Source organism: Aulonocara stuartgranti (assembly GCF_965226115.1).
Source record: "Aulonocara stuartgranti genome assembly, chromosome: 23".
NCBI lineage: Eukaryota > Metazoa > Chordata > Actinopteri > Cichliformes > Cichlidae > Aulonocara > Aulonocara stuartgranti.
In genome coordinates, this window is record NC_138958.1 from 22,282,762 (window position 1) to 22,302,238 (window position 19,477).

At 39.3% G+C, this 19,477-nt stretch overlaps 1 protein-coding gene across 4 annotated transcripts in view; it reads right to left on the bottom strand.

The window, feature by feature from the left end:
- crfa4 (cytokine receptor family, class I receptor 4) overlaps nt 1-19,477 on the bottom strand; it is a 61,774-nt gene that overhangs the window by 31,840 nt on the left and 10,457 nt on the right. The window contains exons 1-2 of one of the 4 annotated variants that reach the window (XM_082525653.1): nt 15,494-15,602; nt 415-524 (exon numbers count right to left, since the gene is read on the bottom strand). In XM_082525653.1, coding sequence (XP_082381779.1) covers nt 415-524; nt 15,494-15,534 — 151 coding nt within the window. In that variant the 5' untranslated portion in view covers nt 15,535-15,602. Of the gene's footprint in view, nt 1-414; nt 525-601; nt 925-1,549; nt 1,892-15,493; nt 15,603-19,477 lie in introns of those variants that run through there. The other 3 variants (XM_082525654.1, XM_082525656.1, XM_082525655.1) reach the window with 3 other exon arrangements.

Below are 19,477 nucleotides of genomic sequence, written 5' to 3' on the forward strand. Positions count from 1 at the left end.
AATGTTGGTGGAGTTCAGGCCCCTCCGGCAGCGCTGCCTTAAAAACAGAGCTGATTCTGTGGTGGAGATTGCTGCATGAACTCAGGAACACCTCTAAAGGCAAAACTGTCAGCAAACACAGCTCATTAAGTTAAAACTCTACCGAGTAAGGAAAAAGATGGATCCAAAAACATCTTCTTCAATGAGTCTGAGCTCGTTTAAGATGGCCTGAGGCCAAGTGGTGCGGGTCTGACCAATCAGAGTCTGAGACACTTTTTGAAGTTCATGTATCCTGTGGCCTCCAGGCTAAAGAGGAGAGGGACCATCTGGTGTGACATCAGCACAGATGAGCAAACAGTTTTGAAAAAAAAGAAAACCTGGGCAATAAATAAATACTTTGTAAATCATTTGTAAATCATTTGCTCTCAGACTCACCATGGTTGTGTCTTTCGGTGTGAGCGTTGTTCTGGGCGACGATCCTGCCGTAACTCACGGGAGGAAGCAGACAGAGCAGCAGCCACAACATCTCAGAGCCTTCTGTTAACCTATCAACACAAATAAACATTCAAATATGAGCTGGGGAAAAGACCCACTAAACACCTAATGCTCCTAATGCACTTACTGTGAGAAAGTTTAGTTTCCATCTGATAACAGTGAAGTCTATCTAAGTGTCCACTTGTCTAAGAGTCACATGTTCAATTTTAAGGGGCCTCAGTGGGTTCACCCTGCAGCTCCTCAAGTCCAAACACAACAGCTTTGCCTCCTCCAGTCATGAGACACATCACAAGGGATGAAACCCCCCTCACTTCCTCCTTTCTCCCATCAAATCAGTCCTGAACAACACCGCCGCCTCACCAGATTCCCATTAAAAACTTCATGCATTCCTAAAATTACAACTTCTTCCAATGAATTAATAAACGTATAGGAGAAAAAACTAATTTAGATTTATCTGTTTACCTCCCAGTGTTGATAATCTTCCACGTGTTTGCAGAAGGAGCAGAAAACAAAATCTGCCTTGGTGCATGTTACACAACAATAAAACAACAGAGAAAAACACTGTCCATTGGTATGGAAGTCCATGAATGCCCAAACTGGAATGTGATAATAATTAAATGAATTTAACTGAAATGGACTTGTAATAAAAATTTAAAACTAAATAGCAAACAGACAGGTTTTGCTCATTAAATTATCCAAAAAGGATGCCCTCATCTATTTTTTTGACCATTTAACTGAATGAAATGTAACACAGCACACAAAATACTCAGTAATCATAGAATTAACTTTTTAATCCACATATTTTTAAATGGAATTTATAAGAAAAATTGTCCCTTTTTAATCATTATAAATGCAAGTAATTGCCTTTACTCTTTCCTTTTTAGCATTCTATGCAGTGACTAACTGTAAAAGCAGATGCTTTAGCCATTTGCTAATGTGTAGCATTTAGCTGTTTGGTAACACAATGCCACAAGATTCCCAGGAGAAGACATGCCAGCAAATTAAGCTGTCATGGTCCGGAGTCTGTGACTCCGTGTTTTTGTTTAGTTTATTATTATTCTGTGGTTTTGGTTACCTTGGGTGTTTGTACTTCTCTGTTTCATGGTTCATGTTCCTATGTTCTGTGTCGCCCAGTCTGTGTTAAGTTGGTGTGTTATGTCATTACGTGTATGTGCTTCCTGTTTTACTTTGAAGGTCCGTGTCTGTTCTCAGTGTGTTCAGTTTACTTTTCCCCAGTCTCGTCAGGTCGGATTACTCCCAGCTGTGCCCTCCTTTTGTGTCTCATCCCCTCATTATCCTTCTGTGTATTTTAACCTCGTGTCTGCCTCTGTTAGTTGCTGGTTCGTCTGCGTTATTCCCCCTCCGTCATTCTGTGTTTATTCCTCCGGCTTCCTGGTCATTCTCCCTGCAAGGTACCCTCGTTCGTGTTCTGGCTTTGTGTTTAGTTTTAGTTTTCCCAGTTTAGAGTTTTTTTTACCGTTCTGTTTCTCGCCACCCTTTTTTGTTGTACTTCACCTGTTGTCAATAAAGCTCACCCTCCACTTAAGCAGTCTGCATCTTGGGTCCGTTATTAATCCATACGGCCTGCCTCGGCACCCCATAACATAAGCCCAATATCCGAATGTGAAATGCACAGAGAAAAGCCAAAAACCCAACTCAGACTCTACAGGCCTCAGCTGGGATGGGAAATGTTTAAGTCGATGACAGAACAATTAAAAAAAGACTAAACAAGCATCACTTGTTTGGAAGAGTTTTCAGGATAAAACCTCTTCTATCTAAAAAGAACAGGGTAGCATGGTTTAGGTTCACAAAGTTGCATCTGAACAAATCACAACACTTCTTTAGCAATATATTTTGGAGAGACAAGACCAAAATGGAGATGTTTGTTCACACAGCACCGCTTTTGGAGAAAAGCAAACACAGGACACCTTGCAGTCACTGAACTGACCATAAACTCATCTATATACCAAACTGTTTTAGAGTCAGATGTAAGGACATCTGTAAGGACCACCAGCTAAAGCTTGAAAACTTGGTCATGGAACAGGACAATAAACCCAAGAACAGCAGCAAATCTCCAACAGAATGGCTGAAAAAAAATGACTCGAGGTGTTGTAACGGCTCAGCCAAAGTCCATACTTCAGCCGGACCTGATTCTTCTGGTGCAACTTTAAGCAAGCTGTGCATAAAAAATTACATACAGACAACAATAAAGTGAGATACTGTTAAAGTCATACAGAAAACAATTCACTCTGATTTGGTCATGTGCAGTACAGGTGATGCTGTCTGCATTCCTGTTCACTTTGTATACTACCCACAGAAATAGTCTGACTATTCTGCATTAGTTGGACGTATTAGTGATGGGCAGGAGAAAGAGAGCACCATGAAGTGGTCGAGGAGGAATCATCTGCTTATAAATGTGATCAGGATGTTAATGCGGTGGAGGAGTGCAAGTACTGTGGCATGCATGTTAACATAAGGCTGAACAGTTGGACCAAAATGTATACAAAATGAGGCTGTAAAGCTCCGTATCCTCTGGAGATCCTTCAATGTGTGCAGCAAAATGCTGGAGATTTTCTATCACTCAGTTGTGGTGAGCTCAGTGTACTTTGTTGTGATCTGCTGGAGAAGCAGCATTGGAGCTGGTGACACATACGGACTGAATAAACTGATTAGGAAGGCTGGCTCTGTGATTGATTGAAGACTGAAAACTTTTGAAGTCGAGGTGGGGAGGTCACTGACCAAACTGTTATCCACCGTGGATAATCCTGACCACCCTCTGCACCACTTACTGCAGATAGTGGTTAGGAGTGAAGGTCAAGGTCAAGGTAACTTTATTTATACCCATAGGCAAGGTAAATTTGCTTTACAGAAAAAATGACAGCATTTGGAGTGAAGCACCTTCTCTAACAGACCATATGTTATCACCAACTATAATTGAATTATACCTGTGTGACCTGGCAGAGAGGCATCTGCCAGCTATTATTATAGTACTTGTACTACTATGTTACTATAATTTTATTTTGACTTCTGTATCATTACTTCAAGCTTTTTGCTGTTAAAGGTGGCTCTGTATGCTACTTAAGCATGGCACGTATTTTTTTTTTTCCATGTCTGCATTGTGACATTTTGAAGGACCCACCGGAGGATCTGAGGCTGTGAACTAACTTGTATGGAATCAACATTTCTGACAGACCCAGACCCAGTGCTAACATGTACATGGAGCCAGAGGGCAGAAAACAAGAGGAATTGGTAATTCAAATTGGTTGAATTCATTTTCATTTTCTATAGTACGGTGGCCCCTAGAGACAAAGCACATACAAACTCCAAAACACTTGCAAACTCCAAAACACATGCAAATTCCAAAACACATGTAAACTCCAAAACACTTGCAAACTAAAAAACACATGCAAACTCCAAAACACGTACAAACTCCAAAACACATGCAAAATCCAAAACACTTGCAAACTAAAAAACACATGCAAACTCCAAAACACGTACAGACTCCAAAACACTTGCAAAATCCAAAACACTTGCAAACTAAAAAACACATGCAAATTCCAAAACACGTACAAATTCCAAAACACTTGCAAAACCCAAAACACGTACAAATTCCAAAACACGTACAAATTCCAAAACACTTGCAAAATCCAAAACACGTACAAATTCCAAAACACTTGCAAAATCCAAAACACTTGCAAACTCAAAAACACATGCAAATTCCAAAACACAACGGAAGTGCTCCAGGACGCTAGGGGCAGTGTTGAGCTTTTGTTACCTAGTAACTACACAAGCCAGGACGTACCAATGACCGGATTTGGGGTTTGCAGCCTTAAAGGCCGCATTTTAAGGCCGATTACGTCACAGCGACAAGAGAAGGCTTTCCCAATTCAAAGGCTGCTCGAAATGCGGCCCTCAAATGCGTCCATAATTTCCCTGAATTTTAAGGATGGGTCGGTGTAGCCTTCATGGCCCAACATATCCCAGACTTCATAGTGCGGTGGTGGTGTGGATAATTTTGCCGAAAAAAACCGGTGGAAGCGGAGCGGAGGAAGAGTAAACTTTCAGAAGTAAGTACTGAATATTATGTCACTTATTTATGCGCAAATATTTTTTTAATGAAGAACATTAAACCATTATTGTTGGCCACATGTCGGGAAAGTTATGTGACATTAGTCATGTCTGTACTTTCAGAATTAACTTGGTTTTAAAGCCTTTACTTTAAAAATATATATATAGTCGACCTTAATCTTACAGAGATTGTGATGATTTTGTGGATAATTAAAGTCAGTCATATATCCACAAACACAACAAGCTGAAAGTCAGTGATGCTGCTCGGTTTGCAGTCCTGAATATCACAGCACAAGGAAGATTCACTGCACTGTTAATGTTAGCTATGTTATATTGCTGCCTCTGTTCGGTGGTGTCGAGCCAAACAGACTTTAACGTGTGTTTGAACGAGCTGACGGTTCACTCGTTAAGCTGAAAGAAAGATGCTTTAATCACAGGAGTCACACATGTGTGTCCACTGTACCATCTGGGAACTCCTCTTGTTTCGTAATAACACAAACACTAAATCCTCCTTCTTTTGTGCTGTTTTGTAGCAGTGTATACACCTGAGACTGTCACCTGTCTGTCTGTCCTGCACTCTCTCTCTGTTTCTTTCTCTCTGATTGTGTAATAAAAGTATGAACATGTGTTTATAAGTCACACTTGTGTTTGAATCCTGCAGCTTATCACACATTTGATTTCTATGTGTGACACGTGCAAGTGTCCAGAGTGAGGACAGACTGAGGGACCCACTGCTGCACATCATCTGTGAGGCTTTGCACCCCTGATGATCCACCAGGACAAACTCAACAGTGTGTGAGGAAGAGGAGGAGGAAGAGCCAGCAGCAGCTGACAGATGGAGAGAATAGACAGACTGTTCCCTGTTTGTGAAGGACTGCTAGAAAAGTTTAAAATAACTAATTGTCTGTCCTGAATCAGTCTTATTAGGTAATGTTCAAATAATTTAATCATTCCAGTGTTTTCAGTGTGGGAGAAAGTACTCAGGGCCTTCAAGTTACACACTATGAAAGGCAGCAACAAGTGTAATATTCAGAAACCTAAAGTATGTATCAGCAGCAGAATGGAGCTAAAAATAAATGTTTGTTTCAGTTCTATGAAGCTTTAAGTATTTTGGATCAGTAGCACTGCTGTGTTTGTTGCATCATATTGCTGTAATTGTTTATATGCTTTATATATTCTGAGGTAAGTTGATCTATAGTGTTACATCATATTCTATAAGGATGTTATGTGTTTGTAGACTTTCTGCCCAGTTTGACCCATTTAGCAGAAGCCAGCCTGTTTAAGGCTCTGATATCTATTCTGTATGACTTAAAGCAGTTATGACATGGTCTGATTTTCTCACCCAATAAAGGAATATTTCATATATCAGTCTACTCTTCATTTTATCAGAAACAGTTTTCACAGCTCGTACATTTTCTTTTTATAAATATATGTAAGCAATGAGCCAAATTTAGTAATGCCAACATGAAGGAACAACATTTGTCTCATATATCATACACCTATATATGCACTGTCAAAGATACTTGTCTTTGAGTGAAGATTTAAGGTGATAAGACATGTAAATAACTGCAACTTGAATCTGTACTGAGGCTCAGTATTTGACACAGAGTTCATGTTCACTGCTGTAATAGCTAATAATGATTAATATAATAACTAGAATATTGGCCATATTATATTTACATTACCAAAGTGATATGACTTTAGTCTCATGAACAACATCAGCTAATTCTTATTTACTAATTAATCTTGAAATGACTGTTCAGTACAGAAATGAAGCCCAAAAATCATGTTTTACTGTCCTGTGGTCTCAGCCTCAGATACTTATCAAATCACACAAAGCTCATGTAGAAACAAACAAACAAATGAACAAAATATGTTCTCCCTCATTTCTGTCAAACCAAGTTGTATGACACGTTTCCAGCGGTTAGTATCACGGTTGCTAGGCAACCTGGGAAGCGCGACGGAGACTAGACCGTCCCATACAGACAAACTTGCCGTTTATTTTGCAAATCGAGCTCAACACTGCCCCTAGCGTCCTGGAGCACTTCCGTTGTGTTTTGGAATTTGCATGTGTTTTTGAGTTTGCAAGTCTTTTGGATTTTGCAAGTGTTTTGGAATTTGTACGTGTTTTGGAATTTGCATGTGTTTTTTAGTTTGCAAGTGTTTAAAGCCCTGACATGTTTTGGAGTTTGCATGTGTTCTTTAGTTTGCAAGTGTTTTGGAGTTTGCATGTGTTTTGGAATTTGCATGTGTTTTGGAGTTTGTACGTGCTTTGTCTCTAGGGGCCACCGTACTATAGTGCCAATTCACAACAATTCATCTCAAAGTACTTTATATTGTCAGGTAAATACCCTAGAAATAAATCCCCAAATCACACAACCTCCTACAACCAACCACTTGGCTACGATGAGAGAAGAACTGCCTTTTAAAATGAAGAAAGCCCCAGCAGAAGCAGGCTCAGAGAAGGGCAGCCATATGGTGAGAGGAAAGGAAAGTGAGCAAAGAGAGATTGGAGAAAAAGCAAACTAGAGGAGAGAGGCCCAACCTTTACTAATAACTAATAATTGCAGAGTGGTGTACACAACGTAGAGAATGAAAAGAGTTTAGCGAAGAAGAAATGGTCAGTGCATCATGGAAAGCAAGAGTATATCCTTCAGTGTGCATATTTGTTTAATATGAAAGGTGAAGGACATATTCTGGTCAAAAATGACTCTAAGATTCTACACAGTGTTACTGGGAGCCAGAGTAGGCATCTGGTTGGATACCATATTTCTAAGATTTTAGGGCTGAGTATAAAAACTTCTGTGCTTGAATTTAGAAACAGGAAATTAGAAGTCTTCCAAGTCTTGTCTTTAAGACATTCCTGTAGTTTAATAACTAATTTTTGTGTGTTAAGATGGGTATCGTCTGCATAGCAATGAAAATGTATGCAGATTGATATTATGCTGTCTGTGAAAACCAGCAAGAAACTGCAGATCTCTGAACTAGTTAGTGGTGACTTAGTAACTTTGTTTGTAGCTGTACTTATTTTTTAGAGAAATAAAGTCAAAGTCTGGGCACTAGACCTTGGTCTGTAAAATCCCAAATTGTTTGTTTCAAATTAGCATTTGAAGCTGGACTACCCACTAAACTGACAAAACAACCTTGGCAGAACAGATATTGGACATGTTTTTGGATATTAAGTCTAAAATATTGGCACTGTTTTGAAATTTGAGGGATTTTTGCCCATGTGTAAGGTAAGATACTGACAATTTCTTCTTTTACGGCTCAGTCTGATGGGTTCATTTTCCCACAGCCAATATTACATGACTTAAAGTCAGCGGACTTCTTAACTTTGGCTTAAATATAACTCCAAATAGTTAAAGATGCATTACAAACACATCTTCTGAACATTAAAAAAAGAAAAACTTGGTGTAAATTCACTTTCAAATTGTGGATGATTTCCAAGTTGGTGTCTTTTGTTCTCCTCTGTAACTCTAACAACTGCTGATGCTCATTCGCTCCAGCTTACATCAGATCTTATTTATCTTTCGAAAAGTGAATTACCCTGCAATGTTTGCACGACCCACAAAGTGGTTTAATAGTACTTACTGTCACCAGAATCCCCAGAGACTAGTCAAACCATCTGGATGAAAAGATTAAAACACTGTTGGAGGGACTTTGATGTTTCTAGAAATAAAGTGCTGCAGTATTTAGACCTGTCCCCTCACAAAACATGATTTTTTAAATCAGAACATATCGTTGCCGTGACACTGACCTTTAGGTTGCTGTGTTCGATAACATCAACGATATCAGATATTAGAGGGTCTGCTCAAAGCTCATTACTTTAATCAGCTTACTCCACTGAACTGTTTCCTCAGAGCCTACTGAGCATGTGCAAGAAGTCATAGATGCACATTTACACACACTGCTGAAGGATCAGGAGAGTGGACTTATTGATATGTTTTGGTGGTTTTCTCTGCAGAGGTAAAAACACAAGTCATTCTCAAGACGTGCTGTGATCGAGAGGCAAAAAGAAGATAAACGTTTTCTGTCATTTCTGTCTTTCTATTGAGAATGAGGGTCTTCAGTAGGAAAACCAAATGCTTGTAGTCTAAAGTCACTAATAAGCTGAATGAATGCTGGATTTTCTTGGCACTCAGGAACTATTGAGGACTACTCAGCTGCAGCTTCCTAGAATCAGCTAAAGTGACCATAAACAGATTTTTCCAGGAGCTCGGGAACTTTGCAGGGTCTAAATGTGGTTCCTGGCCTGGCCACTGACAATATTTCAGAAGTGACAGTTACCTGTCAAACAACTACAAGCCTCTTAATTTCTGATTACCTGCACTGACTGTGAAGTTTATTTCTCTTTGCAAATTGTAGAAAAAACCACGAAGTTCCCCTCAGCAGGTGGATGCAGTGGCATTAGGCCTACATGAGGCTTTCACCCAGGAGTCTGAGGTCATCACCTCTACTACTTCTGCCACTACTTGTTTGTCTTTCATCCATTTTAACTTTTCTTTCTTTAGTTTTTTTCTTTGTCATGTTTTTCTTCTTCATTTTCCAAACACGTTCCAGATTTACACTCCATGTCTCCTTTTGCTCCTTTCATATCGTGTTTTTCTCATTTCATTAATGCCTACTTTATATTTTCCCTTAATACCATATATCCATATTTTAATCTTAGTTTGTTCTTTGCTTTTTCCTAGTGTCCCTAATTTTATTCTGATCTTTTGGATCCATTTCTTTTCTCTGTGTTTTTTTCTTACCTTCCTTCTTACACCTATATTGTTTACACTGTTTACTTCTCCTGTTCATCTGCCCTTATGTACTTTTACTTCATTTGCTTTCACCCCATCTCCTTATTTCTTTTTATTACTTTGTTTAAATCCTTTTACCTGTCACGTTCAAGCTTGCCTTCCTTCTTTCCATGTTATCCACCTCCCTCTGCCTTTCTTTTACTGCTCATAGCTGACCCTTACATGTAGCTGATTATTGCTTTAAGCTTGGACTGAATTTCTGGGCCGTCCTGTTGCTGACAACTGTATGGGCATGAACCTACATTAGCAACAGGAGACATGAAACAACAGGAGAAAACAGTATAAATAAATCTGTCAGCCTCCCTCATCATGACTGCGTGAAGCCTGTGTGACATTAATGAAGCCACACGGGGGCTTAGGGCCTTTAAAGTCTGGTCTTATGAAGGCAAAGATGACAGAACTGACATGCAAGCAGCAACAATAGCAGCAGCTCAGCTCCATCCTCCAGCTCTAAGACAACAATCACAGCGAATAATCCCCGCCTTGATCTCACAGGATTACTGCGAGGCCTTGTTGGGTTTTATCTGGCAGCCTCGGCTCACCCTGACACGCCACAAGGCGCAACCACCTCAAAAAGCACAAAAAAGTCTCGGTTTCTAATCCTTCGGCGTCCCTCACCAAACATCTGACCTAAAAAAAAAGCCAAACACTTGTTTTAAAAGCTTCAGACTGCACTTCAGATTTTATGTTTATGTTTATCATACCCCATGCTCTGTATTTAGGGATTTAAAGGGCTAACACTTGTGATAAAATAAGCTCTTTGTGTTTTTATTTTGAGGCAGTTCAGTTGGTTTGCTGGCTAGGGTTTAAAAGCACCACCTCCTTAGAACTTCAGTTAACATTTTTCTTTATGAGTTTTTGTGATTGTTTTGCATTTTTGTGCAGATATTTGTGTCGCTTGTGTGTCTTTTTAAAAAATCTAGAATATTTTTTGCATTGCTGTGTCAGTTTATATCACTTTAAGTCTCTCTGCGGTTATTTTGTGTCTCTTTTGCAACTTTGTGTGGCTGGTTTGCTTTAATTTTTACTCTTTGTGGTCTTTTGCCATTTAATTGTGGTTGTTTTATATATCACTGAATTTTCTTTTGTATCTCTGTGTCTTTGGCATTTTTATAGTCATTTTGTATTTCAGTGCTGTCATTTTATGTCTATTCAGTGTCTTTTTGAAAATGTTTCTTTAATCTTATTTTCATGTTGTGGTCAGTTGATATCACTGGGAGTCTCTCTGTAGCTCCTTTGCGCCTTTTGCCTGATATGTATCCCTCTAGAGTAATTTGGTGTCTCTGTGGTCTCCTTCCACTTACTTGTGGTTATTTCACATTTTTCTGAAGTCATTTTGTGCCTCTTTGTGTGTTTTTCAATTCATCTGTGGTCATTTTTGTAGTTGCTACAAAGTGTCCTCTAACAACTATTTGTGGTTATTTTATGTTTCTGTGAAATTGTTTTATCTTGTTGTGGTGAGTTTATATCACTTCTCTCTGTGACCATCTTGTATCTTTTTGTTCTGTGCTTGGTTTTCTTTTGAGCGTCGATTTATAGCTGCTAGATGAACTCTGAGACTTTCCAAAAAAAATATTACATCTTTTGACTCAGCGTCTCTGCCCTGTCTGCCACTACACACTAGTGAACTATAATTACCACTGAAAAACAAGCATAATTTCAGTTTCAATGAAAAAACGTGACGGAAAAGAGAATCCTCACATCCACTGTGAGCTAATCAGTCACATGGATCTTTTTTTTTATGACTAGAGCAGATTTCTTTCGATCTTCATCTTATTACTGCTGAGCAATTAGCTAACTTACAGCTTCCTGTCACGCAGAAAACATCTAAATCAAGCCTGAGGGAAATGTGCCAAATGAGCTCAATGCATGTGACTCTCTGAACTGGTCTTTTTCTGGCTCACTGTTTGGGGTTTAGCCTTAGAGGTCCTGCACAAACTGAGGAATGCCCACTGCTCTTCATTCATGCTCCTGAACTACAGAAAAGCTCTTTGATGCTGCTGCTTTGTGCTTCAAAGTAGACACCGGTTTCAAGTGAAAATAGATTATTATAAGTTACAATGTGCCATTGACTGCTAATGTGCCCTTAGAGAATATCCAACTCTATTACAGAACTTGGATATCTGGGCCCTAAATTCACTGCAAAACCTGATGTTTTTCAAAGATATGGAGACGACCCTACCAGTAAACATCAGTCAGTATTGGAGTTCAATGCTGACCAAAATTATCACAAAGGCTCATCTCACATTTGCCACTAAAATCTTGATGATCCCCGAGACGTTTGGGAAAATATTCTGTGGAGCGATGAAACAAAATCTGAAGTTTTTGGAAGGTTTGAGTCCCGTTACATCTGCATAAAACTAGCAGCATTTCATAAAAAGAACATCATTGCAACAGTCAAACATGGTGGTGGTAGTGTGATGGTCTGGGGCTGCTTTGCTGCTTCAGGGTGACTTGCTGTAATTGATTGACCCATGAATTCTGCTTTCTATCAGAAAATCCTGAATGAGTTTACATCTGACCATCGTGCAGTTGGGTTATGCAGCAGCACAATGACCCAAAACACATGAGTGGGTCTGGACTTAAATCCAATTGAGAGACTTTGGCATGACCTTAAACAGATACGTTAAGATTGCTTTTTTTCCTCCGTTAATAAATCAAATCATCGTTTAAAAACTACAGTTTATATTTACTTGGCTTATCTTTTCCAAAATAAAAATTTGTTTGATGAACTGAAACATGTAAGTGTAACAAATATAGATCATCATCATTATCAGGAAATAAGGCATAAATTATGAGAAACTTCTGCACAATCTGACTTCTTTTTGAAACCAGGTAATTCCCCCTTTGCTGGCTGTTAGAAACAATACAGTTCAACAGTACAGTTCTAAGGCAGTTCCCCACTGGCTCTAATGCAGGTTTGTCTAAGTGGTCTTGCTGTATCCCTGGCAAAGCTGTCACTCAACTGCTGTCGTTGGGTAAAATCAATGTCAGTCACTACGCTGTCTCTTCTTTTCAGTACCATCAATAATAATAATTTTCTACTCAGCAGCCTTATGTAGGAAACATTAATTAAGTTGTTGATGGGAGACTGCAGTTGCAACACGTAATCACTTACAGCTAAAGTTCATCTATAAAAGGTGCTATCTCTGTTATAAGCATCAGGTTACTTTGGGCAGAAGTAACCTGATGGGGTCCTTGACCGGGGGATTGGCCAAATTTAAATACGCTAATGTTTGATGCTACATAAAGTTTTTTATGAACTTTATGTAGCATGTAGTAGAGTACAGCATTGCTGAAAATGAAAAATTATTGCTTTGTCTGTATTTCATGTATGCCTTATTTAATGGAAATCAATGCCACAGGTGGTTAAATGTGTTGGGGTTTTTTTGTTGGGTTTTTTTTAAATCACAATTGTAAAATGCATGGCTAAGGCTCCCATCTCTAGGCCATGGCTAATCAGGAGCTTTGTGGTTTGATCTGCAGCTCCTCCGGCAATATTAATTGTTGGGTAATTGCATTAAAATGCTCCAAAAGGCACCAATGGCGCAAACACGATTGAGAAGATAAGTTAAGTAATGCCAATTAGCGGAGACGAGGCAGAGTTAGTCGCCCTGCGTGATAGATACAGGCCTTAAAAGTTAGAGAGTAAGACGCCGTGAATGTGGATTGTAGTAAAACAAACAAACATGTGTCTCTGAGAGAAGGAAATCACTCTACATCTAATAGTTAATTTACTATTCGTAAGTTGAGAGAAAGACTCTGCAACACGAGACAAACTCATGGACTGTGGAGTCGAGTGCATAATATGACCACTGTTATCATATTTAAGGAAAAAATAATTGTGTATTTTCCCCAGAACATGCTGTTGACCTTAAAAGATGAAATCTAATTATGTTTCTGAGGAATTCAGCGCAAGAGCATGTGGAGGCTCTGCGCATGATTGGTTTAATGACCACTCATGTGGTAGTTATGATCCAGTTATACATTTAAAAAGTTTTCTGGACAGGGGGAATTGAAATCAGATTATCTTGGTTCTGTTGTAAAAAATAGACACCAAAACACTATTTATCAATTTAGGAAGTTAAGTCGTTAGCTCACCCTCTGACATTAATATACATCTCAACAGATGTGATGAGATCACAACTGGGCAGCTGCGAGTGAGAGATGTCTGGTGGTGCGAAACACGATTATAGTGGTTCGACAAGTTAGTGCCAAACAGGAGGTGTAGTTGCTGGAATGCTTGTTTCATAACATGGGTCACACTATTTGAATTCTGAACCTTTGTACTTTTAGACTGTTCCAAATGCACCAGCAGCTAGAAATTTGTGCTAGAGAATAAAGGAGTGAAATTCTAGGTCAGTAAGTGAAATATTTTTGTAGTAATTCAAAGGAAGCATCATAACAAATTGTGGTCAACAATGTGTGGTGAGTAAAGTCAATCCCAAGTCCTTTCTAATGCGTGCAACAGCTAAAATGGAGCAAAAGCTTCTTCTGCGATTGTCTGTTAGTATAATTAACCTCAACCAAGCACAGAGCATGTCATATTAATTGTTAACATGGTCCAAAAGGAACCAACAGCACAGACATGGTTGAGAAGATAAGTTAAGTAATGCCAATTAGCAGAGACAAAACCCAGTGGATGGCTATTGAACTGAACCTGCACTGAACCTGCTATTTGAAGTGTCCCAAATTACAGAAAACGATTGATTTTTATAAAAGTGCAAAACCTGTAAATTTGTTGAAAAGAATTTCACATTGTAAAAACAAGAAAAACAAAAAACAGACTGTAAACATGTTCAATTTACCTTAAAAGTGGAACATTTTAATATGGAAGTCTGTGAAACTCTAGGTTCTGTAGACTCCCATGGTGATGTCAATATATATAGTACGATACTGTGCAAAAAGTCTTGAGCAAGAAAAATGGATCCTGTGATTTACCGAAACATACATGCATACATGGAAATAATGTATATAAAATCAAAACAGAGTTTGACTTTTTCTATCCAGGTATGATTTTACTGCATTGGCAGTGTTTGGGATCCATGTCATGCTAAAAAATGAAGCCATTCCTAATCAGGTGGTTTTGCATGGTGAATCAAGATGTGATGGTACATCTCTGTGTTCTTAATTCAACCATTTGTTTAACTACAAACCATGACAGAGCCTCCACCGTGTTTTACTGATGGCTGTAGACACTCACTGTACTTCTTTCCTGAACTTCTCCCTACATACTGACAATGATTTACGCCAAAAAACTTCAAATCTGAATTCATCACTTCATCAGACCTGTTGCCACTGATTTACAGTGCAGTTCTTGTTCAATTTTAATACCTCAGCCTTTTCTCCCTGTCTCCCTTCATTAAGAATGGCTTCTTGACAGCCACTCTTCCACTGAGACCACTTCAGATAAGGCTTCAATGAATACTAGATGATCAACTGAAAACCCAGATGCATCTCTCAGGTCCTGCGTCAGGTCTTTGCTGGATTTTTTCCTGTTTTTTGAGGACATGACTTTCAGATACTGCCCATCTGCTGTATATAATTCTTTTGTTCTCCACTCACCTACATTTTTAAGGACACTTTATGCCAAATTTCATGAAGCTCGGCCAACAAGAACAGGAAAAGATGACCTTAAATGAGACATATTCATGTTAACCTCTATGCACTTCTACATATTCTCTCCTCTGGACCAGGGCTACAGACACAGAAAGAGAGCAGATAAGTGTGACTTATATAAAAATCTGAAGGTTAACTATTATAACCCTAAACCTGCATTAATTTTCCCCCTAAACTACCCCAAAATACCTGCAGAGTAAAGCCTCATTTCAAGGTAAAGAACAAAGCTTGAGAGTCTGTCATTTAAGACCATCAGGTGTAAATGCAGGTGGAGCAGGCACCGATATGCAAACAGGTGATCAGCAGCATGGCAGCAAAATAGGAAGAGGAAATCAGAGAAGAGCATGTGCCACGTCTTCCTCTCCGTCTTTGCCTTCTTATCATATCGAACTTGATATTTCCATTTCCAAGCACTGCAATCTTCATACTGCACAAACAACTGCAGTGAAACACATGCACGAAACAGGACACCAGCTCAGAGCAGAGCTGTGAGTCAGCCCTCTAAAGTAACTTTGCTTGTTTGCACTCACACATATTGAGCGGTGTGATCCCAGGCAGTGAAAGCAGTCATTCCCTCGGGCTGCAGGTGCTAAAAACTAAAGGAGCTGCTGGTCCACTCATCATTGAATTCTTCCTAATACCCAATTTGTCTCAGGCAAAGATGTTAGAGCCCAGCTGTAGATCATTTAATAAGCTTTTATCTTTTATTTTATTAATTAAACACTGAATCAGAATTTCTCTAAATACTACAAAAAAACTGAAATGTAACGTGTCCAAAGCACTACTAAAAACAAAAAGGGAATTCAAAAGTGACAAACAGCACTGAACCATGGGACTGTGACAAAAGCAGCTTGAATAGTATTCCCTGTGTGAGATTTACCAATGGGATGTGTTGACGAGAAATCAGCTGATGTGGGCAGGCACTGAGATCAGCTGATCTGAAGAGGATTAAGGTTGAGCGTCACTCTGTTGACATTCTGAACTTTATGCTCAATTTGTAGGATGAAACTGCTTCATTTGTTGCTCTGGTTATACGTGTTACAGGGATGTGTAGAAAGATATACGCTCCACATGTGTGTGTATGTATACACACTGAAGTCAGGTATCATTTCCTTTCTTTAGTTATTTTTTGTCATACCTTAGTAAAGATGGAAATAAATAGAGAGAGAACAGTGAATAGTAAAAAGTGAGCACCTATTAGCAGATTCTGAGGACGAGGGGCTTCTCTGAAAGTTTTCCCAAAAGGGAAAACAAGGCTAAATATCATGAACCGGCATTTCACAGTGAACTATGGAGAAAAAAATTCCTTTTGACATAATTCACTCAACTAATATTCACTGTACTTGACTAAATCCCAGTCAGAGGCAATAAAGAGAAAGAGAATAATAACACAAGAGGTCTGCTGGCTTATCGTAAAGATCATAATTATAATTATCTGAACATTTTTATCTTCAGTTTAACATCATTTTATTTGGCATAATAATTTAATAAGGTTGATGCATTTAAAAACACATCCTTTCTGGGAATTTGCATGAAATTCAGGTATAATTTGAATGATGAATTAAAGAAAAACGAAGGTGGATGGGGATAAAAAGGTCAGGCTAACAGGTGTTTTTGACTCTGAAGGGGCCTTTACTGTAGGGCACAACTAGAGACTCAGGTAGCAGCAGGAGAAACAAAGGGAGCACCGTGAAAAGTTGACAACCATCACCTATGGCAATGCTCCACTCCTGGAGAACCGTATGTAACAGGTTTGCATACAGAAACTTTCTTCTAGATCAGGGATGTCAAACTCATTTTACATTGGGATCCATATGCAGCGCACTTTGATCCTAACTGGTGAAACTCCCCTTTCTGTCAGTGTAAAGTAGTTAAACTGCAATCCCTGAGATATCTTGGCAGTCGAAAAACAAGTGCAATTTCAACAGTATGCCTCAGTTTTACGATCTGATAATGAAAAGCTGCTGTAGGAAATTAAATAAATGTGTCAGCGCGGCTCTTTGGGCTTAAATTGTAAGACGTGAAAAATTATTGAAAGACTTGTTGTAGCTCACTGCCTAGACATCCATGTTACAATAAATCAGAACTTTCCTGTCACTTGCTTGTTTGTCTCTTACTTTTATTACTGTAGTATGAATGACTGTGGGTGAGCAGGACAAGCTGTAATTTGTATCAAAATACAGTTAAAAGTCTAAAATTTATGTCTTTTTTCACATTTTCCAAAGCTGTCCAGTGGGAAAGATTGGAGTCTTTGGCAGGCTAATTTTGATAGTTTTGAGAGCTTTGTGGTTAAAAAAGAATATATATTTTTTAATCCTGATTATCTCGCTTTCAGTTTCATTAGAAATTGTTAGTGAAATTAAAGACCCGATTACTCACCCAGTCTTAAGGGGATCAAATGCAGAGTGAAACATGCTGGTGGGAAGATTAAAGTCAAATAGACTCTGTTATTCCTCTGGTTTGCATCTCTGTGAAGGATTCAAAATGCACTGGGATAATGAGCCCAAACACGCCTCAAAGCTTTGAAGACCAAACAAGATCAAAGGAGTGCTGACTCCACGGTCACCTGACCCCGACCTGGCATTGTCATGAAGACTGAAAAAGATAACTCTCCTTGCATGGCAAGTTGCTATGTGTTTCTCATCCTCTCATTCTGATGACATGCAGGTATGCAGCCAGTGAGACACAAAAAAACAATTAAATGTTTCCATGCTGCTGTGTCTGTGCAAACCTGTGATTGTGAGCTTATAAAAGTGGTCACGGGCTGCAGCAGACATTCAAAAAGCCATTAAATTAAACCTTATCTCCTACTTTAAAAGAATAGGGCTACTGCATCTGCTGCTGCTTCGTCACGGCGCTGCGCTCCCCACAGGCGAGGCGCTGACCTTTAAAAATTAAGTTTCTAATTACATCCAAACACACAAGCAGTAAAATATGGGCTAAACAAACGTGTAGTGACTTTAAAGAAGGGAGCACAAGTTTATGTATCACTGTGCCATCCAGTTTATCAAACCTGACAAAGGCTCAAAAGCTTGATGACTTTTAAAGAGCAACAAAAGCCCAACAAAGGAGGTGGGTGGTAGTGTGGTAGTGTGGGTGGTAGGGGGGGGGGGGGGGGGGGCTGTATTAGGCGGGCATCTACTGACCACACACTGGTGAAATTCTGCCCCCTGTTGGTGATGGTTTTAGTTAAAACCTCAGAGAAAGTAAAGCCTTCGTCCTACCCGCTGCTGTTGCCCTCGTGGTCGGTGACATCACATCCCCTGGCACAAACCACATTTTGGTGTGTTTTCAGCCAATCGTGCATCTCTTGATTTTTATAACAAGTGCATAATAAGTTCAAAGTCAGGTTGCTCTTCACTGTTTCAGTGATATATCCACACAGAAGCTCTGATATATCCCTCTAATTAAAGAGAGGAAAATCCTGCAACAGCTTAAAAAGCTGAGACTTTTAGGGAAAAGTCTTCCATATTGGGTGCTATACAACCAATGGTGATGAAGGAAAAATGTGTCTTTCCCAATCAGTCGGTGGGTGTTTGCTGAAGGCTGCTGCCTGTCGTTAGGTAAAATCGTCTTGCAAAGAGGTGCTGAGTTTGCCACTAATTTACAAGGAAGATGCCGACTTGTGTGCAAACACTTACTTACTGCTTACTAATCATCAAGCAGTAGTAAAACTCAAAAAGTAGCAGTAGGAAACTGGAAACAGAGAACGCCCATAATGAATGTTTTATCAAACACGTTTCAAAAGACTCAGCTTTTACTTTGAAGTCTGTATTTCCAGTTTGTGTTTCAGCTGATCAGCAATCTCAAGAAGTTTCTTGCTAACCGGCCCAGGAATGACATTTTACCTAGCAACCATGATTATGAGTTGATCCTGGACCAGTCTGTAGGCCTGTGTTACCAGGGCCTTCTTCACTTGATCCTACATTGTCACCAAAGTTGTGTACAAGTTAACAACACTGCTAGCATAATGGACAGGTTTTTTGACACGGCTCCCACACAAATGCAGAGGTTGAAGCATCGCAACATCATGAAGATTTTCTTGTAAAACAAAGGGGGGGCTAGCAAAAAAAGATCGGGAACCACTGATATAGAGGCTTCAAAATAATTGCCAAGAGGTGTTACCAAGATGGTTGCCAAGCATTGAGAGTTTGTTCCAGAAAGACTTTTGTTGCGCTCCATATTTTTCACCCTTTTGAGAGCTGCTGCCTTATATATTTATTTTTCAGTTCTGGATTCATGTACATTTCCTTTACAGCTTAATCAGAGCAGCATGACTTGTTTCTTTCCAGCCTGACATGTGTATGTGTGTGTGTTGTGAGTGTGTTTGTGTGTGTTAGCGATACAAGCTTTACTTAAGAGTCCAAAGGTCAGCCTGCGAGTGCTTTGTCTGATTTATTTTTTTCTAAACAGCTTTTTTTCCACAGTGTATGGGATTAGCTGGCTGCCTTATGTTGAATTCAGACCGAGACAGAAAATCCTCAAATCACTGACCTGCTCCGACAATCCAGTGT